General features: G+C 35.9%; 2 protein-coding genes across 3 annotated transcripts in view; one reads left to right on the top strand and one right to left on the bottom strand.

The window, feature by feature from the left end:
* Positions 1 to 9,631: 9,631 nt before the first annotated feature.
* On the bottom strand, positions 9,632 to 16,059 carry LOC107727988 (N-glycosylase/DNA lyase). Of its 2 annotated transcripts, none has more exons than XM_016538039.1 (8): positions 15,993 to 16,059; positions 14,980 to 15,135; positions 14,132 to 14,490; positions 13,160 to 13,339; positions 11,389 to 11,567; positions 10,889 to 11,036; positions 10,518 to 10,567; positions 9,632 to 10,404 (listed from the first exon to the last, which is right to left on the bottom strand). In XM_016538039.1, the coding sequence occupies exons 2-8, from the start codon at positions 15,087 to 15,089 to the stop codon at positions 10,240 to 10,242; spliced, it is 1,191 nt and encodes a 396-aa protein (XP_016393525.1). In that variant the 5' UTR covers positions 15,090 to 15,135; positions 15,993 to 16,059; the 3' UTR covers positions 9,632 to 10,239. The 2 variants fall into 2 exon arrangements, with proteins under 2 accessions (XP_016393525.1, XP_016393524.1); XM_016538038.1 differs by lacking the exon at positions 15,993 to 16,059 and adding an exon at positions 15,267 to 15,539.
* Positions 16,060 to 18,401: 2,342 nt separating this feature from the next.
* LOC107727984 (glutamine--tRNA ligase-like) overlaps positions 18,402 to 26,747 on the top strand; it is a 15,672-nt gene continuing 7,326 nt past the window's right edge. Inside the window, exons 1-13 of the mRNA XM_016538035.1 lie at positions 18,402 to 18,590; positions 18,718 to 18,868; positions 19,519 to 19,628; positions 20,624 to 20,699; positions 20,779 to 20,843; positions 20,938 to 21,030; positions 22,103 to 22,235; positions 22,376 to 22,461; positions 23,555 to 23,641; positions 23,721 to 23,820; positions 24,114 to 24,192; positions 25,331 to 25,570; positions 25,651 to 25,743. Of these exons, the coding sequence (XP_016393521.1) occupies positions 18,480 to 18,590; positions 18,718 to 18,868; positions 19,519 to 19,628; positions 20,624 to 20,699; positions 20,779 to 20,843; positions 20,938 to 21,030; positions 22,103 to 22,235; positions 22,376 to 22,461; positions 23,555 to 23,641; positions 23,721 to 23,820; positions 24,114 to 24,192; positions 25,331 to 25,570; positions 25,651 to 25,743 (1,424 nt within the window). The 5' untranslated portion in view covers positions 18,402 to 18,479. The remainder of the gene's footprint in view (positions 18,591 to 18,717; positions 18,869 to 19,518; positions 19,629 to 20,623; positions 20,700 to 20,778; positions 20,844 to 20,937; positions 21,031 to 22,102; positions 22,236 to 22,375; positions 22,462 to 23,554; positions 23,642 to 23,720; positions 23,821 to 24,113; positions 24,193 to 25,330; positions 25,571 to 25,650; positions 25,744 to 26,747) is intronic.

Raw genomic sequence — 26,747 nt, 5'->3', positions numbered from 1 at the left:
AGAGCGAGAGAGAGGGAGAGAGAGAGAGAGAGAGAGAGAGAGAGTTTTCTTAAACTAATCATATGTAGATGTTATATAAATATCTACTAATGAGATCAGTCTGAATCATCAGTTGTAAAGGCAACTATGAACATATGAGTGCATTTGGGGTTTTTGTTTGCATACAGTTGCAATCAGAATAATTCAACCCTCTTGACCTGCAAGACATTCTGCTACTGTGAACAAAATTATATGAAAACAATCAAACCAAACTACTATATAAAGTTTAGTATACCCTTTTGAGTTGTTCTGAGCAAGTAAAGTTGATGAAAAAAAAATTAAATTCACTTTTACTGATTTATTTAGAGAATCTTTTATTTCTTTATAAACGTTGCTTATAATACGTTTCTGAGACCTCTCTACTGGGATCTTAACACATTCCTTGCTTGAAAAAGCTTTTTGATCTTTGTTTTTCATGTTGCCACTGCTTTAGTCAAATCCCACTAAAGATTTTTAATAAGATTTAAATCTGATGACTGAACAGGCCACTCAAGAACATTTTATGACCCATCTCTGAACCAAACTTGCGTATATTTGGATGTACAGTATTTGGGATGATTGTCCCGTTGGAGTGTCCAGTGATCATCAAGCTTTAGTCTATGCACTGAAGGCTTAATAATCTTTGCCAATGGCCTCATACATTAAAGAATCCATTATGTCCTTGATACAGTAAAGATTACCACTTTATGCAACAGCAAATTCCCCTAACAAGACTGGTTCACCTCTATGTTTGACCGTGGTGGTGATGGTGTTCTTCAGCTCATGAGCTTTGCCTTTTTTTGTACCAGACATCGCTGATCCATGGGTCCAATAAGTTCCAGTTTAGTCACATCTCTCATAAAACATTCTTCAAGAACTGCACAGGTGTATCCAAATTTATTTTAGTTTATTTAAATTGGAATTTTATATTCTCCTCAGTCTAGAGTAGTGTTGTCACAGTAGACACAACAAGATGTCCCAACATGATGGCCATGCTTTTTTAGTGTTTGTCTTATACTCTGCATTGAAATATTTTGGAAGTAAACTGAGGGTTTTCTGAGTTGGTCTCATCAAACATTTTACTACCCTTGATGGTATTGTGCTTTTTCTTCAACTCCCTCAAAGTTTTCTGGTACAAATCGTTTTGACAGAGAGCTCTTTTACCATAACACAATTTTCTACCCTACCATACAATTAAGTCAAAATAACAATAATATAGAATATAATATAGAATAGGGGTTTAAAAATGATGACTAGCTGAATTACAAAAAAATCGTATAACTCAAAACTTTTACATTATTGACATTATTACTTTTAATATGTTATTTTTAAAATTCTGGATCTACAGGAAAGCTTACATTTGTAAATTATTACAGTCTCTAAGGGGGTTGAATATTTTTGATTATAATTGTACATATGGGTAAGCATGTCAGATTATATCAGGAGCATGACGTTAATCCTTTGCAGGTTAACAGGATTACAGTAATCTGGCAAGGACATTTACTTTCAGTCTCCTTTATGGCCAGGAGTGTGACTAGGCTCTGCCAACATCAGGGTCCATGGTCCATCTTAGACATAAGAGTTATGTGACCGATGCATATAACATGTTTTAAGCACTGGAAAATGTGTGCACAATAGACTAAAAAATGTTGGTAACATTTTTTATTTGATAGTCCACTTTAGATATTCTAATTATAAGTAAATTTGTGAGGACATGTCAACTTATTCTACTAACCCTAACCTAATGGTCCACTAATAGGCTATATTAGAGTTAGCTGACATATAGCTGCAAATTAATGAGTTAGTTGACATGTAGTTTTCAAGTTACTTAATTAGTAGAATGTTACCAAAATGTTTGTAATTTGTACAGAAAAAGATTGTAAAATTATTTTTTTTCTTTTATATATTTTGTATTTTTATTATTTTTAATATATAGCCTATTAGGATTTTGTTACATTTTATATTATTTTGTTAAAACTACCCACCTGTGCCCACCTGTAAGTATGATTCATTATTTAAGTATATATTTCATACCACGTGTTCAAAACACAGTTTTGTATTGTATACTCTCTAGGACCGAACTTGCCTACCCCTGGTGTAGACCTAGTGCACTAGTCTGCTAAGCAGCTAACTCACATTATTGTCTTGAAATACTTCTGCTAATCAGCTGTGGGTCCACCTTAAAACTGTATTGATGAATGCAGATTGTCTGTCCTTCTAACCACCTTGAGTAATGATAAAGTGTGGAACAAAATTTTGGTACTGTCCATATCAGTGTATGCAAGGTGCCAAAAGACCAATCACAACCGACTTGGCCATCTGACCAATCAGAGCAGAGCAGCCTCTCAGAAAGCAGGGGTTCAGAGAGACCAGATAAGGTATGGCATTGTATGACACAAGTGCCCTGGTCCATCAAAATTACCCACTTCAAGGGTTCTGCCCTTCAGAGGCAATAGGGCATAGGGATGCTCATTATCGTCTAGAATTTGGCCAGGAACACAGTCACAAGGGGAAACAGGAACAGGAACATTTCTTACATTTTTAATGTAAACATACATTTTATTTTACAGTCCTGTTCCTCGTGTACATACTATGTACTTATTATAGTAATTACAAAAACTAGGTAAGAAGGTACTAAACCTAAACCTAACCCTACCCCATGTTATTACCAAAACTTTCTTAGGTAGGTACATTATAAGTACTACATGTAAGTACACGTACTGTAAAATAAAGTGCAAACCAAAATAGTATTGTTTTGTTTTTTATTTATTGATTTATTGATAGTACAAGGAATGTCAACAATCAGTGAAACTGGAACATGATTTTACATTTCATTTTTACACTTTCATTTTTCAAAAAAAAAAAAAAAAAAAAGCTAAGCAGGCATATTGTGACCTGCAAGGTTAATTAAATTTACCTTCCATAATGCATAACTTTATTTATTTATTTATTCATTGTTTGTTTGTTTAGCCTACTTACTCATAAACAAATGGCTTACTTTCCACTTCACCAAATATATTTCCTGGTGGAAACCTTCCATAACGCAAAACTTTCTTTCTTTCTTCAGCCCTTTGAGTTTTTAAATTTTAATTTTAAAAAAAAAAAAAAAAAAAAAAAACTGTGATGCTTCCTTATTTGAATACCACTGCATGCCAAACAGAAACTATAATTCCAGGAAATATCAAAAAATGGTAGGGCTGTCGGCCAATAGCAGATCATGCCCATGATATGGAAGATAATTTGTTTTGTCTGATAGAAGCAGGCTTATAAGAAACTCAAGGGTAATTTGATCTTCAGATAAAATGAAATGGTTTTCTTCATTCAAATATACAAGACTTAACCTGAACACATACACAAGAAATTAAGCCCCAAATAGTGGAATAATGGCAAAATGATATAATATATAATTGATATAATATTCAATCTTGGAGCTCCTTCCACTGGGCAACTAAATAATGCATAACTTTCAGAAGATGGGTTTTTTAATTGTTGCTAAACACTGTTGCACTGTGGGAGACATCCAAAATGGACAGTGCTGGGAAGGCTTCAGGAATGGTTTGAAAACCCCTGTTCTAAAAAAGCAATCTCATCTGTCTTGCCTTGTGTCATCAGACAGAAATTCAGTCTGTTCCTCACATGTTTGACTGCATGTTTCTCCCCAAGGCTGCCCAGTGAGCAGTAATGACATCACACTGCACACAAGCATTGCCAGATTCATTCATGCATTCATTCAATAGCGCTGTGCTATTGCTCTCTGTTCATGCCTTGCATGGTCGTGATGTTGATGCTAGCACTTGAGCATGAACAAAACCTGATAATCCATGTTATTCAGTATGATTGACAATGTCCTAGAGAACACCTTAATAAATGCCTAATAAATAAGATTAATGAATGCTGTCAAAACATACTGCTCTTTGATTTTTTACTGTTAGTGATTAACAAATGAGACCTTATTGTTTTGGCAGTATTATTGACTTGACTGCATGGCACTAGTGGATGAGAACTGAACTGAGTTGGTTGATGGCATCACTGTTTTCTTCATGTTCTTAGATGAATTAAACTCATTCCATAATTGATCAACTTTACACAGTTATTAAACTGAACTGAATCAACAATTAACTGATTTCAAATGAATAATGACTGTCTACTATTGTCTTTTCAGAGCTGCTTTACAGCATAATTGAATTTTGTTTGGAACATTGAATCATTATTTCCCTGTTTGTCACTGTAAAGGTGCTTTGAAACAATCTGTATTGTATAAAGCACTATATAAATAAAGCTGACTTGACTTGTGAAGTGTTAATAATATTTCTTGATTTTACATAATAACATTAACTTGCTTCTCAATATCCTACAGCTTTTTGTTTATGTGCATGTTTAAATGAATTTTGAAGTTTTAAGGTTGTTTCAAACATTTGGATCACAGTATGCATATATATAGTAACTATAAAAGTAAATGCAGAGTGGGTCCTACTGGGCGCATGACAGTGAATGGTTTGAATATGGAGAAAGCTGTATTGTGTAATTTAATATGTGTGAGCACCAAAAGAGAAAGGGGGACTCAGTGAAATGAAAAGCAGAGATATTTACAGCCTGACGGGTGAAAGAACAGATTTAGGCCACCGAGAGTAAGCGTGTGTGGTACAAAGACACATATAGTTGCATAATCATCACTGAGAAGCTCAATCCACAAACACACACAATTATACAAGCACAAATTTGTAGAAGGGGCCATCTTATGTGGATAGACAATGCTTTGTTCAATAATGTGAGGTAGCCTACACATGAGAGTAATGTAGCTGACAACAAAGACAACTCATTTTTGACACCAGAATAACAGTCAACCACAAACTGACATATACATACAAAGCAGAGTTAAGTGTTATGGTTCAGAATGAGAAATACAAAAGCTTATGTATAGGTAAAGACTCAAATAACTTACACTTAAATAACACAAATTACACTCCTTGTGTGAAGTACACTGGAGACGTAAATATGTGATCTGCAATCTTTAATCAGGGGTGCTCAATTCTGGACACAGCTGTTTTTGAGGCAATGAGCTGTAAGTGTCATGTGACCAGGGGCGGACTTAACTAATAACCAGTAAGCGCCGCTTAGGGCCCCGGGGAATCAGGGGGCCCCATCTGATATTGCAGAAACATATTTGCAGAGTTGAGCAATGTAGCCAATCACAGACATATCTGTTGATTTCTTGAATGCAATGACCAGAAGTGTTTAAGTTAGAATCCACACACCGCTCAAAACGAGTTTGTCAAGTGCTGAGTTCTGCAAGCTCCCAAATCCTCTCATTATAACAAAGTGTAGATACGATGTAAATAAGAGATTCGTATTGCTTTGTAAAGAGCTTATTAAAGGAACGTCGTGAGATCGCAATGAACTGAAGTGCAGGGTTGGGGAGTAACGGAATACATGTAACGCCGTTAAGTAATCAGGATACAAAAATCTAATAACTGTAATCCGTTACAGTTACATCAAAAAACAAAGTATTCAGATTACAGTTACATTTGATAAAAAGTGGGAATACTATCAGGATTATATTTGTTTAATTTAAAATTAAATAAATTAGTATTTTGACATAACGCTATATATTTAGCGCTGTTTCATCATAGTTCCTGGTAGAGCCCTGCACGGGCCTCAAATATAGTCCCTAGCCCGGCCGTGTCCGACAGCTTATCAGAATTACCGGCCGAGCCCGTCTTTTTTCCCCTTCTCCCAAAACAGCTTACTGTTTCAGCTATTAAAATAGTTCAGTTTTGTATGTAATGGCAGAGTGATTATATTTCGTTTCGTTTTTTTATTAAGTTAATTTAGAAAAACGTTTGGAGCATTTTTTGTTCGGTACAAGTTTTTGTTTTTTAAAGTAACGACCAGGCAAACAACGGCAGACAGTGAGCCTATGTTTGATCAATTTAGCCTTCTCAAATCATCACGCCTAAAATAAAATCTATAGATATAAAACAGTTCAAGCATATAACAATGTTTAAACGTTAAATGTGCGCTGTATCCAATAGTTTGTGCAGAGAGTGGGAAGCTAAAGCGCGCTTTGCAGGACATGGAGGCGCCAGCGCAATCAAACAAATCGAAAACAAAAACTCTTTCATTATAATCATAATCATAATCCGTAAAGATGCACTTCTCTCTAAAGGCGCGTCTAATGAGGAGATGACAGTCAGGATTGACAACTTCATCCTTGCGACACCGACTCAGAAAGCACTAGTTTATTAGTAAATAATTCAAATATCTCCTTACTATTTCCCCCTGACATTCATGGTAATTTATGCATGAAGACTCTTGCTTTAACAAAGGCTACTCAACCAACTTGAACATTTGCAGGTATGAGACCGACTAGCATGTAAATCATCATGTTAGCTAAAATTTAGTGTTTGTTAGTGCTTTAAAATTCCATGGTGTGCATGACTGCAGTTGTAAGTTTTCTAGCGGGAAATGAGCCTGAATATGTAGAAATTAACATGAGAGTCCCCACGAAAGCCGGGGCATAGAGGAGCAACAATAATGTACAGTATGTGGAAAATAATGTGTTTTTTGAACCTTAAACCGCATAAACACATTGCATTACACCAAATACACCAAATAATGTTCTTTTTAGCAACATCATACGACCCTTTTATTTTTAAAGTCATAGTTAAATAAAAGTACTTAAATATTACTTTTTTGACTTATTTACATATGTAACTTGAAGTAATCCAAAAGTAATCAGATTACATTACTTTTATATTGTGGTACTTGGATTACGTTACTGAATACTTTTTTAATGAAGTAATTTGTAACTGTAATGGAATACATTTTAAAAGTAACCCTCCCAACCCTGCTGAAGTGAGTGACAGCTTTTAGTGATTATATGAGGGAGTGCTTTTTGCATGCGTTCTAGGCTGTATATTACTGTCTGACTGTCTCATAACAGAGATATTTACCTCAGTAAAGAAAGTATTGTGTTTCAAGTCATAATTTTGTCAATCTTGATGTTTCAAAATGACTCTCTTGTGTGCTTTTCCTTGGCGCGCCGGCGCGAACTGCCGCACACTGGTATAAATGCGAACACTTGGGATATGGAATGTGTTGCATGAGAATTTTATGTTTGTTAAAAGATTTTAAAAGTTTACAGTTTATTAAATTGACAAGTGCAAGCATTTTTTTAAAATCTTTTGTGATCCGAAAAAAATAAGGTAGCCTAATATGGCTTTAGAACAGCATGAGGTTGGCTAATTACTGTTGTGAAGGGATAAATAAACTATAAACTATGAGAGCGAGCGAGCAAAATAAGGGTTAGGCTTAAAAGAGCACATAGTTATTGTGTTGGGGCCCCATACCTGGAATTTGCTTAGGGCCCCCAAATCACTAAGTCCGCCCCTGCATGTGACTAATTAGTTTGAAACCACAGAAAGAAAGAAAAAAGATGTCCTGACAATGCTGATGGACTGATATCAACACAAGAATACATACAGTTTCAAACCCTTCACTATAGCGACTATCCAGAGCTATGATGACAACATAGGGCACTGGAAAAACAACTATTATAGAATGATCAAATATTAGCAATATATGGGTTGCTTGCAAATATATTCAGTCAGGATACACAGCTATTGTTTGATTAATTGTTGGCATCAACAAAGAAAGGTGCTGCTAGAATACATTTACATAATTAAAAGTTTTTTAAAAAAAAATTCTTATATTGTACATTGCTGCTTTCACCTTCTGCCTGAAATGTTCTGTTTTAGATCCTTTCTTTTTAAAGCCCCCTTCCAAAACACTCAGTCTTCTCTAATTGGTCAGTTGTGGCCCAGTCTGTTGTGATTGGTCAACAGCTTAGAGTGTGTGAGAAATGTAACGCCCCCTTACCATAATTGGGTTTTGGCTCTGAGGCTTCATGAGCAGTATTGTCGCACCAGTGTCTTACCCAACGGGTCAAGAGGGCGGGTCAAAGTAGGCTGGCAGTATGCAAATGCGACATAGTGACGTAGCCATAGTCATAAAAATAGTAACAAGACCACAAATTAAGTGTTTTAAGCAAGTGTTTTCTGTGGGAGATATTAACATAGATATGTATACGCAGATTCCACATTTGAGGATCAACGTGTACTCACTCACAATAAAAATCAATGAGTTTTCCAAGATTCTAACCTAGAACTAAACTACAACAATAAAATAAAACTATACAAATATACAAATAAGGATATGCAAAAAAGTATAGATGAAGTACATATAAGGACATGCAAAAAAAAAATCTATTAAAAAAATATATATGTATATTTTTTTTAATATAATTTAAAATGCTAAACAAGAGTTAAATAAAAAAAATGTCCTTTCATTATTTGGCAAGTACATCTGATTCTATATGATATACAAAGAGAAACTACACTGCAATTACCATGAATACCTTGAACATTCCCTAACATGTTATTAATACACGGCCACTCACCCAGAGACACAAACAGCGTGACACTAAAAAAGGAAAGACTGGATTGAGTCAGTGGCTTATGTAAGTGTGACCCATGCACTGTTCTTGCTCTGAGGGGCTTACAGCATGTCAAGCAATGTCAAAATAACTTGCATAATAGAAATGTTTTTCCAGAGGACCAGATATCAGACAAAGCTATTTTCAGGACTGAAAGTCTGTTTGGCTCCCACCCTCAAACATGTTATGTCTGCGTTGATGTGAAAAATACAGTGTCACTGTCAATCCACATCATGAGTCTTATTTAAAGTCAAATTATCTCTAAATAGAAATCAAGGACATACAAAAAAAAAAAAGGTAAAATGTGGACACTTAAGACATATAAAATCTAACCCCGCTTAAAAATGGTCAAAACAAGTCTGTGAACACGCAAGAGCAAATCAACTGTGCATCTGCAACCATAGTTATACGCATATATGAATATCTATATCTGCAGTAGGCTTCAGCAGATGATTTTGCTAAAATAACACAATACAACAAGATGAAGGCGTTAGCTAACACAACTTGAGTGTTCATGGACTGGCTTTGAGCATTCCAATAAGGTGGATGGCTTACGTATAGTGGCCCATAGAAACAGATACTAATGAGGCATATATATATATATATATATATATATATATATATATATATATATATGTGTGTGTGTGTGTGTAGGGCTGTGCGATATTGAAAAAAATGCGATATTGAAGATATTGAAGAAAAATGCGATATGCGATTTTGAATTCAATATGCACCGATTCTTATTTAAACTACAAAAGTTATTTAGGTAAGAGCAGTGAGTGATTTTCTCTTTGTCTTTTGTTCATGGCCCCAAATATTGCAAGCTGTAGCGATATGCATATTGCGATATGTACATTTGCGATATTTCGATAATTTCGATATATTGCACAGCCCTAGTGTACATTATTATTATGTAAGTATCAACCGCTCACCCCTCGAACTGTTACAGACACAGTCACATGACCAAAATGAATAGAAGAGGGAAACATTCTGGGGCGCAGAACTGAAAAAGACAAAGGAAAAATGAAAAAAGCAATGGCCAAGTGAATAAACAGAGATTTGTAAGCTTAAGTCAATCAACATTTATTTTGATTCATTCATTTCCGACTGTCTCTGTTGCTCAGAAAAGTCGTAGTATGTTTGTGTAGGAGCATTTGATTTACAATCAAGAGAAACTGACGAGATTGTTAACAGGGATCTATACGGTTCACCGAAAATCACCATTTTGAATTCAAAATAGGTCATTTGTGTGATTCATGTAGATCCCATGAGACTCTGAAAACTATGCTACTTCATACTCAAGCACAAAACAGTGCTGAACTTTGAGTGATTTATTCAAATGTTATAATAGTGATTTTATAATGTCTAAATGTAAATCCAAAAGCAAAACATATTAAAATAATATATTAAGGAGTGGAAATGGCAAATGAGCCAATGAACGATCCTCTGCTGCAATCTACTTAGAAAATAGTATTTCATACTCTACCATTTCACCACTTTTACAAATTAAGAAAAAGAAATTACATAATATAAAAGTAATTTATCCTTTGTCACAAACAAGAAGCCCTTCAGTGTGTTTAACAGCACATTTATAATACACTTAAGTGTAAAAATAGGGTCCTTTCTTAGAAATTACCAAAAATTGAGCTGTCAGATTTTGTAGAGATTCAAAATGGATTCATCCACATTTGACTAGTGATGAATGTTAGCCACACTGTCATATGATCTTATGTCCTCTGTTGCTTTTTGCCTTTTTCTCTTTTCTGTTTTTCCTCACATCCGTCATGTCTTCTCTCCTTCATCTTTTTCTTCAGCTCTGTTTTCTCATCTTTCAGTGCAGGAATCTCTTCTTTCAGCTTCTGAAACCTCTTTAGATCAGCACAGAAAAGTACCTGAGACCCAAAAAAGACAAAAAGAATAAATAATTCTGTAATAATAATAATAAAAAAAATATCATAATATTAATAATAATAATATCTGATGAATAATGTGCAGTATTACTTACAGAGTGTGCCCAGCCTGCATAGGGACCCCAGAGTTTTCTAAAGAAGTCACCTGCAAAAGAGGATCAAAAATATCTCATTTACTTTAAAAGTAAAGTCGATTTTTTTTTGTGTGTCAGTCCAAAACTCACAGGCACAAATGCTAGGCTGTTGTGGGTGGTTTCCAGGGCAGGGTATCTTTTTTGGGTACTAACCAATCTCTTTGTAGACTCTATCAGTCAAAGTCTTCTGGCTGCTCCCAGCAGCAAAGCTGTAGTCACGTTTGGCAATCTGCCACACATGCGTGTCCACAGGACAGTCCAAAACTCACAGGCACAAATGCTAGGCTGTTGTGGGTGGTTTCCAGGGCAGGGTATCTTTTTTGGGTACTAACCAATCTCTTTGTAGACTCTATCAGTCAAAGTCTTCTGGCTGCTCCCAGCAGCAAAGCTGTAGTCACGTTTGGCAATCTGCCACACATGCGTGTCCACAGGAAGAGCCTCAAACTTATCCAGTGACATCAGACATACACAGTCAGCCACCTGATTCCCAGCAAACATAGATTTCACAAATGTAAGACAATTATGATAAACGCATGCATTTAATAGCTAGAATAAACAGTCTAAAATAAAAATAAAATATCTCATGGGAAGGGAAGTATGCAGTAAAAGGGCATATGCCAAAAGCATACTCTATGCAAGTATACAAACACAAAAGTTGTCACACTGCATTGTAAAGTTGAAAGAGAAAATCCTCCATAGAAGACGACAGTTTGTGCTAATGCACACCTTACAGCAGTTGAGAATGCTACTTGTGTTGCAACTACGAGTTTAGAAGTTCCATTCATGTACTTGCACATTTTTATGCATAAATGTAGACTGAATAAATAATTACTTTGAGACCAACTCCAGGAAGAGCTCTCAGTGCATCTCTGGCCTGCAGGTAGGGGGCGCTGCGGAGCGACTGGAGCCAGTCAAGGTCATGAGAGTTCACAATGATTTGTGAGCTCTGCTGCAGGAAACGAGCACGGTAGCCAAAACCCAAATCACGCAAACGCATCTCCACACTAGGATCTGTCACATATATACAAACAAACATTCAAATATTAAACATTAAGTGCTTTTATAATTTTGGATTATGATGCATCAATTCATTTATTCAGCAGCCAAATATTTTTGTATAATGATGGTAAACTGTAAAACTAACTGTTATCACAGGCAACCCATTTCTTACATATAATGTATGTGCCATTTTCATGTCTCTCATATCACAACATGCTCTTTTTTCTCATATTAATAAAATTAATTAAAGGGATGGTTCACTCAAGTATGAAAATACTGTCATCATGATGTTCCAAATCCATAAGAAATCAATTTATCTTCTAAACACAAAGATAATATTTATGAAATCTTAAAGGTATCTGTCCCACCACTGAATATCCATTCTCATAAAAACTTTTACACTTCAAAAAGTGAATATAACTTACAAAGAACCTATATCCATATGAAACAGTTTAATACTGAGCAGTTTAATGCAAGTCTTCCGAGAGACATGATAGTGTTGAACAGACTAAATGATATGATTTAATTTCCGCTTTTATTAACAACATATGACGCTCAAGAACAAGCCTCATTGGTTCTTGCAGAAGCTCAAATGTGCGTACACAACATGTGAGAAAAAATCTCATAGTTCTTACACAAAAAGCAAGCAAAGTTTTGGGTGAATGGACTTCCAATGAAGGGACAAACATTTTCCAGATTTCATTACGATATCTTCATTTGTGTTACAAAGGTTGAACACAAGCCTTATGGATTTGAAACGCATGAGTGTGAGTAAATTTTTTAGGGTGAACTAATTTAAATTTAAATATTCAATATTTTATAAGTGTATTCATTTATTTTTATTTAGTAAGTACCAAAGTCAGAAAACTGACCAGTGCTTGTGGCAAAAATGCTACTAAAAGTGGTAAAAATATTGCTGATATTTAAAATATAGGGCACAAAACAAGACTCCCAAAGTGCATTTTTATTTTTTACCTATCATTTAATATATTTTAATTTAATATACATTATATTCAATTGTAGGCTCAATGGACCACTTGTACTGAGCTTCATGATGTAATTATGAATTGAAATAAAACGGCTTGCCTGTTTCTGGTTATTTGTAATTGATTAAATGATTGTTAAGAAGAAGATTTTATAGTCTACATTTTCAGAAGCAGAAGATGATATATTCTAAATATTACTGTGTACTTTATCTTTAAAATACAGAGGTTTAAATTTTCTTTTAAAGCTTTACTTCAGCCAAACTAGTACTAGAAAGCAATGGCTGGTAAACACTGTAACTGTATCACCTTGAACCTAAAATCACAGAAGATTTAACAAGATTAAGGATGTTGTACCAGCTCTCTTTAAATAAAACAATATGCATGTGTGAGAGGAGAGACGTGACGAACTTATGCACCAGCCCTTCACATATTTTTATGATGTTTGAATCACTCTGTTGTGTATTTGTTTCATTACTTATCACTATATGTTAAAATGCAATGCATATTTATTTTGTATGATTATATACAAAAGTAGTAGAATTGCCAAGGATAATTAGCAGCATTGAACTTAAACATGTTCGATTAGCTACTGCGTTCTATGAGCGCTAGTTTAGCTACCTGTAAGAGCTTGCAGAGGGGGGAAATCATGATAGGCCACGTCATCAAGCTTGCAGAGGAGAGTCCCGAGTGTCTGACACAGTCTGTCGACCATGCCCTGAATCCGCGAGATGTGATTATTCGAGCTACAGATGAATGAGAAAAGACACTCCACAGGGTCTTGACGCAACAAACGCACTCCTGAGATGTTCAAACAGACAGATGCAGAAAAAAAGGTGTTTTGTATTAAGGGCCACTGTTCAAAAGACCCTTTCATCTACATTGTTAAAGGTGAACTCAGTATATTTTGGATTATGTTGCACATGCAAATATGTTAGGTGTCTTGGATGTATATTGACACCTAGCAATGCTAATGCAGCCTCTCGAATATTTTCAGTTACAGATGTTACTGTAATGTAGATATGCACTCAGCCATGATTAATCTGTTTCTCGAAAGTATGTTCAATTGGATCTACATTTTTCAAAATTATTATTCAGTTCTATATGTGCAAATCTTCTTTTAATGAGAGAAAAATCACACCTGGTGCAGCTTAAAAGGAGAAAATCACATATTGTCCCACACATGTGATTTTGAAAACATACAGAGACCAGGGGGTGTCAAGTGCTGGGCTAGATGAAGTATTAATTGTAGGGGTTCCCAATATATCTTTGTACACATATATCGAGAAATAAAACATTTGGGGAAAACGTAATTTTTTTTCAATTATTTTACTTAATGTCAACCTAAAGTCAATATTTTGCCTAAAAGAGGAAAGAGGAAAAAGGCAAATACATTTTTTCTACAGCATGCTTTACTCTTACCAAGGGTGTCAACATTATAAGAAAGCGCAATATATGCTTTCAATTGCATGGAAGCACCAAGAACATTCAGGCAAACACTGCATTTGTGTTCAGTGGAAAATCATATGACATGAGAAAATTATTAACAAATTTTCATTTTTGGATGAACTATTCCTTTCACGAGACATGTACCTGTGAAGATGTCTGCTGTATGTTTGAAGTGTGGATCTACGGTGCTCCAGTCGCTGTAGAGATCCCCTAATTTAACACCTAACTGGAAATAGTCCCTCAGAAGTTCCTCCTCTTTGCTGTCAGGCTCTGACATCACTGTGCAAAATCCCGCCTCTTCCTGCTTCATGTCAGTCTTTCTTTTTGACATCTTCCCCAATAACTGCTCCTCCTCTTCCACCTTCCATTTCTGTTTGTTTTCTGTTCCTGGATTTATTTGATGACTGTAAACATAGTACCATAACGTATCCTCTGTTTGAGTTAGTGTCCACACTTTTCCTCGCATCACTCCCGTCCAGTGACCATCTCCAGTCTCACGCCATCTAAAAGGATGGGCAATATGGTCATACTGTATAATGGAAAACTAAACACAGAAGTTCATATGCATTATCAAAAACACAGCTTGTTTAATTCTAAGGCTTTGTTCAGAATGGAATACTAGTTTACTAATTACAAGGTGCTACTGTATTGTACGCTGCTTACTGTTTTTTTTTTTTTTTTTAAATACTGCCCATATTTTCATATCAGTATATCAGTAGCTTGGTGGGGGTGTTGTTAATTATATCACATGTGAGGAGGTGGACCAGTCATTTACACACAGACATCTTAAAGGTACAGTATCGAAAACAGCCCGTTTCATTCTGAGGCCCAGAGAGGTGTCCAATTTAAATTCTGATTGACTTTGGAGTAAGAAATAATGACTAAAATTATAAAAGGACATCAGGGAATTAATAAAATGCAACAAAAACATAAAATGCAACCCCTATAAGAAAAGTTTCTGTTGAAGACAGCAATGAAACAGTATAGTTTACCGGAAAGTCTGTCCACATCCCAGAGTGAGATCCAGCCGAAGCTCTGACCGGGGACATGACAGTGACCGCCATGCCTTACAACCCGCAGAGAGCAGAGCATGCAGGGACATTATGTAGCTCTGTTCCTTACACCACCAGGACAATTCAAGTCAGCTACTGTGATAACAAAAATACATTAAAGGAAATAATAAAATTAACTAAAACAGATTAAAATGCATGCTATGAAAACACACAAATCTATGGCTTGCACATAAGAAAAGTTCAAATGAATAAGGTCTGTAGCTTACAAAGAGACACAAATGAGACAGACTATGCCAGTATACGTAATATATCTTCGTGCATGTACAAAAGTGTTTTGTAATCCATTGCGTTGTTGCTAGCTAATGTGTAACTTAATGCACATTCTTCCAAGGGACGCTCGACGACTCAAAAAGAGAAATCCTCCTTCAAGGTGCATTCAAATCGCAGTTTGTTTGTTTTTATATACAAGATGTTTTATTATTTCATATTGGAATTTGCTCTAATAATGCCAAGGATTGGCATCTGAGATACAAATCGAACCGTCTAGTAAATGACGGCTAGGGATGGGCGTATCGATCCTAAGTATCGATATAGCGATACTGATGCGAGTATCGAAAGTATCGATTCACAAAAAAAAAATATCGATACTAAGGTGGGTTTTATTTACCAGTGATTTTGTTTATTTAAAATAATAATGTGTACAAATGCATTGAATTGGACGAATAACCTTTGTTCGCAAGTAACTGTGTGGGATATAACTATTTTCCTGCTCATCTGAACACACACAAATGTTGCAAGACAGAACCAATCAATCAAAGAGAGCGTTCACTCACTGCTGACAGTGCATTCAAACAGGGCTGCGTTTCCCAAAAGTATCATAAGAAAGCATTAAAGCTTTTGGGAACAGCAGCCCTGAACGATGCTTATCAGAGGACAGAAAAAAACATATGTTTGAGTTATTTCACAATAAACAAATTGAAATCGTAGCCTACATAGTTTGTACAGTCCATCCTGCTTCTGCTGCTTCTTCTTCTTCTGAGATCAGCGGCAGACGACCAGACACATCAAAGGCGTATTGCTGCCCTCCTCAGTTTACTTGAAGAACTCCTCTTAGTGGATTATATCCTAACATAAAGTCCAGTTCGGTGTAAAAATGTAATACATGCTTTTATTGTTTCATAGGCCTTAGTATTAAGAATAGATTTGATCAATTTAAAATCTATTCTTAATACTAAGGACTATGAAACAATAGTTTATTTGAAAAAGAGTTAATTTGCAAAAAGACAACTCCGTTTTTTTTTTAATTTTCAAAAATGTTTTTTATGATGTGATCATGTTTTCATTGTGTTAGTTAGCTGTTTTTTTAGTTATAATAATATAATATTTTAACCTAATCAAAATAACCCAACTGCAGTTTGATTGATATTAATTGGAATGCACAATGAAAAACATGACTTTTGAAAATTATCTGTTATTTTGATTATTTTGTTATTATGAGTAATCTGTTTTTTGCAAATGAACTCTTCATAAAAATTTATGTAATTCAACATCAGATCGTCCTGAAACTGACTGAGTGACACCCTGGTGTACTGGACTATTAATCTGAATTGAAATTAGTCTGTGGAAACAGGGAGTTTCCTTTTTAGAGCCATTCAAATTCACAGGCAGAACAGGTAGAATGAGTTTTTGGAGGGCTTTTATTATGTAATGCAACATCAGATCGTCCTGAAACTGACTGAGTGACACCCTGGGGTACTGGACTGTCAATCTGAATTGAAATTGTTCTGTGGAAACAGGGAGATTCCTTTTTAGAGCTATCCAAATGCACAGGCAGAACAGGTAGAATGAGTTTTTGGAGGGCTTTTATTTTGTAATGCAACATCAGATCGTCCTGAAACTGGCCGAGTGACACCCTGGGGTAGTGGACTGTCAATCTGAATAGATTTTTTTCTATTTCTATTTCTATTTCTATTTTTTCTATTTCCTATTTCCAGGGTTCCCCCAGGACACCCTGGGGTACTGGACTCTCAATCTGAATAGAAATTGTTCTGTGGAAACAGGGAGTTTCCTTTTTTAGAGCTATTCAAAATCAAAGACAAAACTGGTCATATATGAATGTTTGGAGGGCTTTTATTTTGTAATGCAAAATCAGATCGTCCTGAAACTGGCTGAGGGACACCCTGGGGTACTGGACTAGTAATCTGAATTGAAATTAGTCTGTGGAAAAAGGGAGTTTCCATTTTAGAGCTATCCAAATTCACAGGCAGAACAGAGGGCGAGAGAGAGAGAGAGCGAGAGACATAACGCATGAGAGGAGAGAGAGAGAGAGAGAGGACGAGAGACATAACGCATGAGAGTAGAGCGAGAGAGAGAGAGGGCGAGAGGCATAACGCATGAGAGGAGAGCGAGAGAGAGAGAGAAGGCGAGAGACATAACGCATGAGAGGGGGGAGAGAGAGAGAGAGAGAGGGCGAGAGAGAACGCATGAGAGCTTGAACGCTTTCCCTTGATCTGAGTTTTATAAGCTATTACCGTAACGCCTAGTATATGCGCGCACAAAACAACGTGGGGGCTAGAATGACCGTGTTTTTCAAAGTGGAGGCTGGCCTGACCGCAGTGCATTTGGCGGGTTGGCGGGTGTTAATTTCAAACCCTGGGCGTAATGGTTTTTCTACTGTACAGACCGTATATTCTATTGCCCTACACCAACCCTACCCCTAAACCTACCTCTCACAGGAAACTTTCTGCATTTTTTGATTTTCAAAAAACTTAATTCTGTGTGATTTATTAGCTTGTTTACCCGTGGGGACCTCAATTTAGGTCCCCACCGTGACACGAGTCCCCATGAGTCTGTGTGTATTCAGGTTTAAGTCTTTTTAAGTTTATTTGTAAGTCGCTTTGGATAAAAGCGTCTGCTAAATGACTAAAAGTAAAGTAAAAGTAAAGTCCCCACCAGAATAGAAAAACAGGTACACACAAACACACACACATATATAAAACATTAACATTTTTAGAGTCCACAGAAAAGAAATAAACAGTAAATAATTAAAATATGACAATTAACTATTTAAATAGATCATTAGAGAGAACCATTAGAGAGAACGTCTGGGCTGCTAAGGTTTTTTCTAAATGTCCTAAAACGTTCACGGATCCCTGGGCGACTTCCAGTCTTTTTCCACTGTGGTCTTGATCTGTACACTTAACGTTACATCAGCGAGGCTAAACTGTCCTAGAGGTCCTTTACATAATTTAGTTCAAAACATTTAAAGATATTTATTTATTAACAATTTGTTGCACTTCACGTGGCAATGCTCGACTGATGCAACTGTGTGTCAACAGAAGCGCACCGATTATTGGTGGAAGGATGCACAAATCTGATTGGAGAATCATGGTTCGTTCCAATCCGAATGCACGCTTGCTGAGGGCTGTGCTCCTGCGGGGCTGGCGCAAGGGTAAACCGGCGTGTGTGCAGGAAGAGAAATGGCGGACGCGGTGTCTATCTTCATGTCAATTGGCCTTAGTGAGCAGAAAGCTAAGGAAACATTGAAAAATGAAGCACTCTCATCAACACTCAAGAAGGCTATCGACCAGGTACATAGCTGCCAACCTCACCAGCCTCTAGAGAACTTACGTGACAGTTTCTTTACTCGTTACATTTACAAGAAGTATTTGGAAAAGACTTGTAATATTATTGCTGATGTTACTGTTTATTTTTCAGGCTCAAGGGCTGCTGGGGTCCGCTAGCATTGATAAGACTGCAGGCACTCTGCTGTATAATATGGTGACACGACTCAAAGACTTGAATCGACTGTCTTTCCTCACAGAATATATCATTACACGAAAAATAACTTCAGAACTGCAGCTGTCAGGTATCTGATTGTCTTTACTCTTCTGTCACTCTGGGTTTTTTCCTCCAATAATGTTTTGTGTTCTATATGTAGAATCAGTAAAATTAGTTACACTTTTTAAATTAAATGTATTTTATTTGACGATTATCAAAATTATGCATATGTTTTGTGCATTTCTAATAAAACTGTTAATGTTTTTAAATGACGGTAATATTATTTTTATTGCAAGAAAACAAACAGCACTTAATTGAAGAAAATAATATAAAAGGAACGTGAAAGAGAAAAGTAAAAAGACGCCTTAATTAGTATAAAAATTAATCCTAGTTCTTGTTCTTACTGTTATCAATTAGATTAAGAGGTTTTACAATAAGGGCACCCCTCACATAAGTATAAGCCAGTTAAATTCAGCTGTGATTGTGTGACTTTTCAATGCAAAGTGAATGTATTTACACAGTAATCATAATGAAAAGAAAACACAAACATAAATGTGAAGAGAAAACTTTATAAAAGAAGATTAGATTGTCAGAAATATCTGTATCTATCAGCACTAATAAATTAACCACCATATGATGTTAGTGCTCATTAGCGGCACCCTTTGTCATGGTTTAGAGGGCTTCAATAATTTGCATCTCACCTCTTGCTGACATTTTTATTTCTGATATTTTTCTCAGCGGCGTTGGACTTTATAAAAAGCCACCCTCAGAAGAATCTGGATCGACTTGAGTTTGAGGCTGCCTGTGGCGTGGGAGTGATGGTCACACCTGAGCAGATAGAGGATGCGGTAAGGTTTTTTGAAGTGCAGACGTGCAGGAGATAAAATATGGCAATCAAAAACTGAACTCTTCTACTTATTTTTATTATTACTAATTTCAGAATGTAATGGCTTTTTTAGATGAGAACTGAGATGCTTTTACAAAGTTCCTATGTATGCTGGACATTTGTTGACTGCTTTTCCTTTGCTGTCTGCTCCAGTGTTTCACCAAAAGCTTTTTTTAATCAAAAGTTTATGATGATAATGAGAAACACCAGGTTCATCTGAATGATGTGTCTTTGTTCTCATATTTATTTTTAATTGTTTATATAGTGGCCAAGGATTGAAATGGCAGTGGGTGTAACTAGTTACTAAGTCATTTAATTACTTTTCCCTTGAAAAAGTAAAGTAAGGGATTACTCTTATTTCTTCTGTAATTTAATTACAGTTACTTCTTATGTAATTGAGCTTAATACTGTGTATAGACAATATTTATATACAATACAATACAATAGTGGATTTAACATCAAAATTTAAAGTCTAACCTTAAAATGCATGCTTTTTTATGTAACCTTCTTACTTGAAATGGTGAGTTAATCAGAATATTGGTAACACTGTAGTGTCCAATTCTAACTATTAACTAGTTGGTTATTTGCATGAATATTACTGGGATATTGGCTGTTTATTATTACTTAAAAAGCACATATTAATGTCTTATTCCGCAAGACCTTATTCTAAATCCTTAATCCTACCCAATTCTGAATCCTACCCAACTTAATTGCCAACAACTACTTTACTTAGTATTAATAAACAGTAATTAGGAGTATATTGAGGCAAAAGTATAGTTAGTTAATGGTTAGTTAAGAGTGAGAATTGGACCCTAATCCCAAGTGTGACCAGAATCATTTATGTAGTTGTCTATTATTTATTTGAAAGAATTAAAAGAACCGTTAAAGAAGTTTTCAATTAGCGCTTCATGAGTTCTAATCTGTCATTGACATATTAATAATTTAATAATCCCACAGGTTGAATTGATTATCAGGAAGCACAAAGATCAGCTGTTGGCAGAGAGATATCGCTTTAACATGGGGATACTCATGGGTGAGGCAGCATATCATATGTGTGTGAATACAGTCATGTGTGGTGCTGCTGAGGAACAGTTTCGGTTTGTGCTCTTCAGGTGAGGCCAGGACTGCTCTCAAATGGGCTGATGGGAAGATGGTCAAGAATGAAGTGGATATGCAGGTTTGTGTGACAGTTTTACTACCTTGCTCAAATCAGTCCAAATCATTGTGTATCATTGTGTGTATGAGCACTGAAACTTTGCATTGTTTCTCAGGTGCTGCACTTTCTGGGTCCAAAAACTGAGGCAGATCTGGAGAAAAAGCCCAAGGTATATTTTTACTGTCTCTATTTTCTTGTGGCACACACATAACCCCTTTTCTACTGAAACAGTGCTGGTGAGGATCTGTTGCAAACCACAACAAAATGAAATCTCTCATAACATTTTCCACAATGATGTAGCAGTATATAGGCAGGTTATGTTGTACCAAAACTGCTGCATCACTGCAGTCCTTGATTGCAAGTCTTATTCCTGGTTTTAGACTTCCAAAGTAATTTGTCTTAATGCCTTTATAAGCTTTGATGTAGCAGTTAGTTGTGAAGTAATGTACTAATGTGCAGTTGATATTAAAAAACGCTTTAATCTGAGACAGAACTAATCACACTGTTCTCCAGGTGCTTTCTGTGTGTGTTACTTTTGACAGCAAAGTTTGATTTAGTTTTAGTCATAGTCTTTTGAATAAAATGCCATTTAGTTTTAGTCATATTTTAATCATCTCAGTTGTTTTGGTTTTAGTCTAGTTTTAGTCGAATAAATTAGATTCAGTAGATTTAGTTAACTAAAATCTAACAGGTTTAGTTAAATTGTAATGCATTAATTAACCATCTATTAACCTTTTAATATGAATGACATCACAATTTGTGTATGCTAAATTATGTCCCACGGGGTAGATACGTTACTGTGGGCATCTAACCTCCATACCATGCATATGTTTCATGCCAGATTGAGTTGTTGTTGTCGGGCAAGAACAACAAAAACGGGTTTAACAGTTGTTCCTTCTGAGGCATGCACAGAACAGGGCGAGTTTTGGCCACACCGCTGGCACCTGCAGCATGCTGGTTTAAAACGAGTAACACATTTCTTTTGTTGCTATGTGAGCCATGCTGCTGTGAAATGTTTTTTTCTCTTATCACAGGCTGCTTTTCAGAACGATGGGCTTTGTAAAAATCGACGGGTTTCAGAAAGGCGGGGCATAGAGGAGAAACAATAATGTACAGTATGTGGAAAATAATGTGTTTTTTTAACCTTAAACCGCATAAACACATTTCATTATACCAAATACACAAAATAATGTTCTTTTTAGCAACGTCATATGACCCCTTTAAACCACTCCATTTATATGGATTCATTTTGCGATGACTTAATATTTGATTAAAAATAGAGGGACAGAAGCAACCTGGAACCCAAACTTTTTCTTCATAAAATCTATTTTCTCTTTGTAGGTGAAGCGAACACAGAGGGGAAATCACTGATGGAGCAGCTGAGAGGAGAGGCGCTCAAGTTCCATAAGCCAGGTGAGACTGTTGACTTGTTGATCATTGGCAGCTTCCTAGAGTTTGAAACAGAACCACTGTATGCACAGTTCTGTACAATGCACCATCAGGAGAAAATTGACTAAAAGGAAATCATGTGGTTTATTGTTCTCTCTCTTTAGGGGAGAATTACAAGACCGAGGGATATGTTGTAACGTCCAACACCATGAATTTGCTGAAGAAGCACTTGGAAGAGACTGGAGGACAGGTATGACCTGCATGCAAGTTTACTAAATGATGCTTAAAAGTCTTTTGGTTAACATTATACTTATCCTGCATGGCCTAGGTTTCATCAGAGGTGGCGGAGGTTATTACATTCTGATGAAAGATTAAGAAGATAAATAGTTTATTTTTTTTGTGGTGATATGCTGATATTTCAACAACCGAAAATTTTCGGCTGATACTGAAATTTCAATTATTGCAATTATATTTTTATTTAGCCTGTTCCATTCGTTATTCAATATAGTTAATGTTTGAGTAAATCTGTCATGAAAACATGGTTTTTATTACAGTCACTGTTTAAATGTTTATAATTCAACACCTAATTAGAGTAGAAACATAATTATTAAAGGGGTCATCGGATGCCCATTTTCCACAAGTTGATATGACTCTTTAGGGTCTTAATGAAAAGTCTGTAACATACTTTGGTTAAAATTTCTCAATGGTAGTGTAAAAAACACAATTTTTTACCCTGTCAAAATCAGCTCTGTTTTGAGCAAGCCATTCTAGTCCATGTTGCTTTAAATGCTAATGAGCTCTGCTGACCCCGCCCCTCTCTTGTTGGGTGAAGGAGCTGTTTTCATGAGTCTATAAACTTTAGCTGCGAAACTGGCTAACTAGCACATTATTAGGAAAGGCGATTTGCAAAGATTCATAAAAAAACCTTATACTCACTTCTTCTGTAGTAAGAATGATTCGCGCGAACATAAACGCATTTAGGCAGATCGGGATCCCAATCCGTTCAGAAACGAAAGTAACGTTAATCCTCTGCATCTTCAGCGGCTCAGATGTCGGGAGTAAATGACAACTGCTATATTCATTCTTACATCCAACAACAAAACACCTCAATCGCTTAATCAGAGACATCTTGTCTTCCCCTGCACCGGATTTGACACAATGGCGGACTGATGACAGCTCACTCTGTGAGTGGGCAGGTCTAAGGTAAGACGCTAGTGCAGAACTACGTCATTCTGACAGGAATCTCAGAACAGCCTGATTTGAGAAAGGGGATTTTAAAATAACCACTGGGTGGATATATTTTGTTTAAATCCGAAACCCGCTTTTCCTCCACTTCTTTGTAGGTCCGCTCCCGTTTTCCCCCTGAGCCTAATGGGATTCTGCATATTGGTCATGCCAAAGCAATCAATTTCAATTTTGGTTTTGCCAAGGTACACACACACACACAGACTCACTCATATGAACCATGTCTAACAAATAAATTCCTTTCTGACATGTGTCTGTTTGAAGGCCAATAATGGCATCTGTTTCCTGCGGTATGACGACACAAACCCAGAGAAAGAGGAGGAGAAGTACTTTACTGCCATCAAAGAAATGGTGGAGTGGCTTGGTGAGTATTAAGATCTGACTTGCTTGAGCAGTCAGGCTAAACCTGATTGCCGTTTACAGCTGATTCACTCAAACATGAAGAGCAGAAACTTAATGCCTGCTGTACCACCCTTTACAGCAGTATGTGCTTCCAATGCATTATGCATTTAAACATTTTAGAACAATATTTAAAAGGAAAAAGAAAGGGCTTTGTATTGGATGACAAATATTACAGTGTTTCAAATGCAAACTTTTCCATTAAAGAGCATTCTTCACACATGGATGTTTGCTTGTTTGTTCTTCTCTCTCACTCAGGGTACAAACCATACGCTGTCACACACGCCTCTGATCACTTCCAGCTTCTCTACGATCTTGCTGTTGATCTCATTCGCAGGTGGGATTACAAATCTGACGCCTCAGGGCTTTGCATGATTTTTTTAGACTTTCTTTCATAGTAATGAACTTGGTAAACTTTTACTTTAAAAGATAATATAAAGGAGGATGCGAAAGTATGTGAAAACAGCGGGAAATTCAGTATATGTGTGCAGTGTGCACGTCAAAAGATTAAATCTGATTTGAAGCATGTGAAATAAACATGCACATAAACCAATCACTATATTTACCGTTAATGTACAGTGCCGTTCAAAAGATCAGTAAGATTTTTTAAAAGCTGTTTATGCTAATCAAAGCTGCATTTATTTGATCAAAAATACAGAAAAATAATAATTTTGTGAAATATTATTGCCATTTAAAATAACAGTTTTCTTTTTTTTTTATATACTTTAAAATATAATTTATTCCTGTGAAGCAAAGCTGAATTTTCAGCATGATTACTCCAGTCTTCAGTGTCATATGATCCTTCAGAAATTGTTAGAGAATATTTCTATTTTGAATAAATGCAGTTTTTTTTAACTCTTTACTAATCCAAGAAAAGAGTATCCCAGGTTTCAAAAAAATATCAAGCAGCACAACAGTTTCAACACTGATAAAAAATCAGCATATTAGAATGATTTCTGAAGGATCATGTGACACTGAAGACTGGAGTAATGATGCTGAAAATTCTAGTAGTGCGTCACAGAAATAAATAATAATTTAAAGTATATTAAAAAAGGAAACCAATATTAGAAATTGCAATAATATTTATATTTCTCAGTATTGCTGTTTTTTTTCTGTTTTTGATCAAATAAACACAGCCTTGATGAGCATAAGTGACTCCATTAAAAAAAACTTTAAAAAACTGATCCCAAATTTTGACCGGCAGTGCAAACGCTGTTTTTGGATTTATCAGTCGGAATGATTTCTTTCTGATTAAAACAAAAAGTGTCCATGTAAACGTGGCTACTGATTCACAATCACTTATGCTTCCTAACTGGATAGATCGATATCCTTGAAGTTGAATTGACTTGGTGTTATGCTGTGTTGCCTTGTTGTTTTTAGAGCAGTGAAATTACCAGAGCGGTGACATTAATGTGTGCTGGATCTGAATGTGGTTTATATGATAGACTAATGATTCCTTTTTGTTTGTGTGTCAGGGGTCATGCGTACGTGTGCCACCAGCGTGGAGAGGAACTCAAGGGTCACAACGTCCCTCCCTCCCCCTGGAGAGAGCGACCCGTGGAAGAATCTTTGCTTTTGTTTGACAGGATGAGAAAGGGCATGTTTGCAGAGGGAGAAGTCACTCTCAGAATGAAGATGGTGATGGAAGATGGAAAAATGGACCCTGTGGCGTACCGGATCAAATACACGCCACACCACAGGACAGGAGACACTTGGTAAGACACTTTATTTCGCTCACGTGATGTGATCTTTGTTTATTATCGTTATGCCATTCTTTCTTATGTCCTGTGCACAGGTGCATATACCCAACGTATGATTACACACACTGTCTGTGTGACTCCATTGAGAACATCACACACTCACTGTGCACCAAAGAGTTTCAGTCCAGGTATGTCAACATTAATTAAAAAAAAATCTCTTTTAACTAAAGCTGTAAACTGTACAGTTGGTACATTACTTTAAAGGTTAAAACTAACAAGCCCAAACCATCAAATTTAACAGCTTTTTAGATATAATAATCAACCATCAAAAAGAGTTGTTTACAAACATTTTAATTGCATATAAGGCTGTTTTTATATATAAAGATATAATTATGTTTCTACTTTAATTTGTAGTTGAAAAATAAACGTTTTAATTGTGACTGTAATAACCTATTTTCATGATAAATTTATTCAAACATGCATTAAATAAAACTTCACTAAAAGGTTAAGTAAATATATAATGATTATGTAGTATATTTAGCAAAATTCTCTAGCAATTTTTTTTTCTAGTTGACTAACAAGTGTATGAACATTAATTTACTTTCTTGGGGTAAGCAATATGGGTAGAGCTGAAACGTTATGAAACTCAATTATAGTGATCAAAATGATCGCCAAAGGATTATCAGAATCGTTACGGTATTGTGTAAATGTGTGGTAAAAATGTTCAGTCACCAAAAATCAAGTACTGATACACACAATGAAATCATTCACCAAACCAACAAATAAAATTAGCAGCGCCATGCACTCTGTGTTTGCATAAACTTTAAAATAATAACATTAACACTGATGGATGAATTTTGAATGAACAAAAGATGTTGGTTGGGTGACTTAGAGCATAGCATGTTATCTACTCGCATGTACTTCATGTTCATATAAAGTTTTGACCAAAAACTGAAACCTCACATTTCAGCCTTTAAGCTATTTTTTAAGAAAAGGGATGTGGCAAAATGTTAAAGGGGTCATATGATGCGATTTCAAGTTTTCCTTTCTCTTTGGAGTGTTACAAGCTGATTGTGCATAGATAAGATCCCTGAAGACTAAGCCTCAAAACCAAAGAGATATTCTTTATCAAAGTTAAGACTCTGCCACGCCCCCCTAAAACGGCTCGTTCTAACACACCCCACATATCTAC

The sequence above is a fragment of the Sinocyclocheilus rhinocerous genome, unplaced genomic scaffold, assembly GCF_001515625.1.
Source record: "Sinocyclocheilus rhinocerous isolate Xijiao unplaced genomic scaffold, SAMN03320098_v1.1 scaffold1599, whole genome shotgun sequence".
Classification (NCBI taxonomy): domain Eukaryota; kingdom Metazoa; phylum Chordata; class Actinopteri; order Cypriniformes; family Cyprinidae; genus Sinocyclocheilus; species Sinocyclocheilus rhinocerous.
The sequence above is the reverse complement of the archived record's forward strand: the minus strand, read 5'-3'. Positions and strand labels throughout refer to the sequence as shown.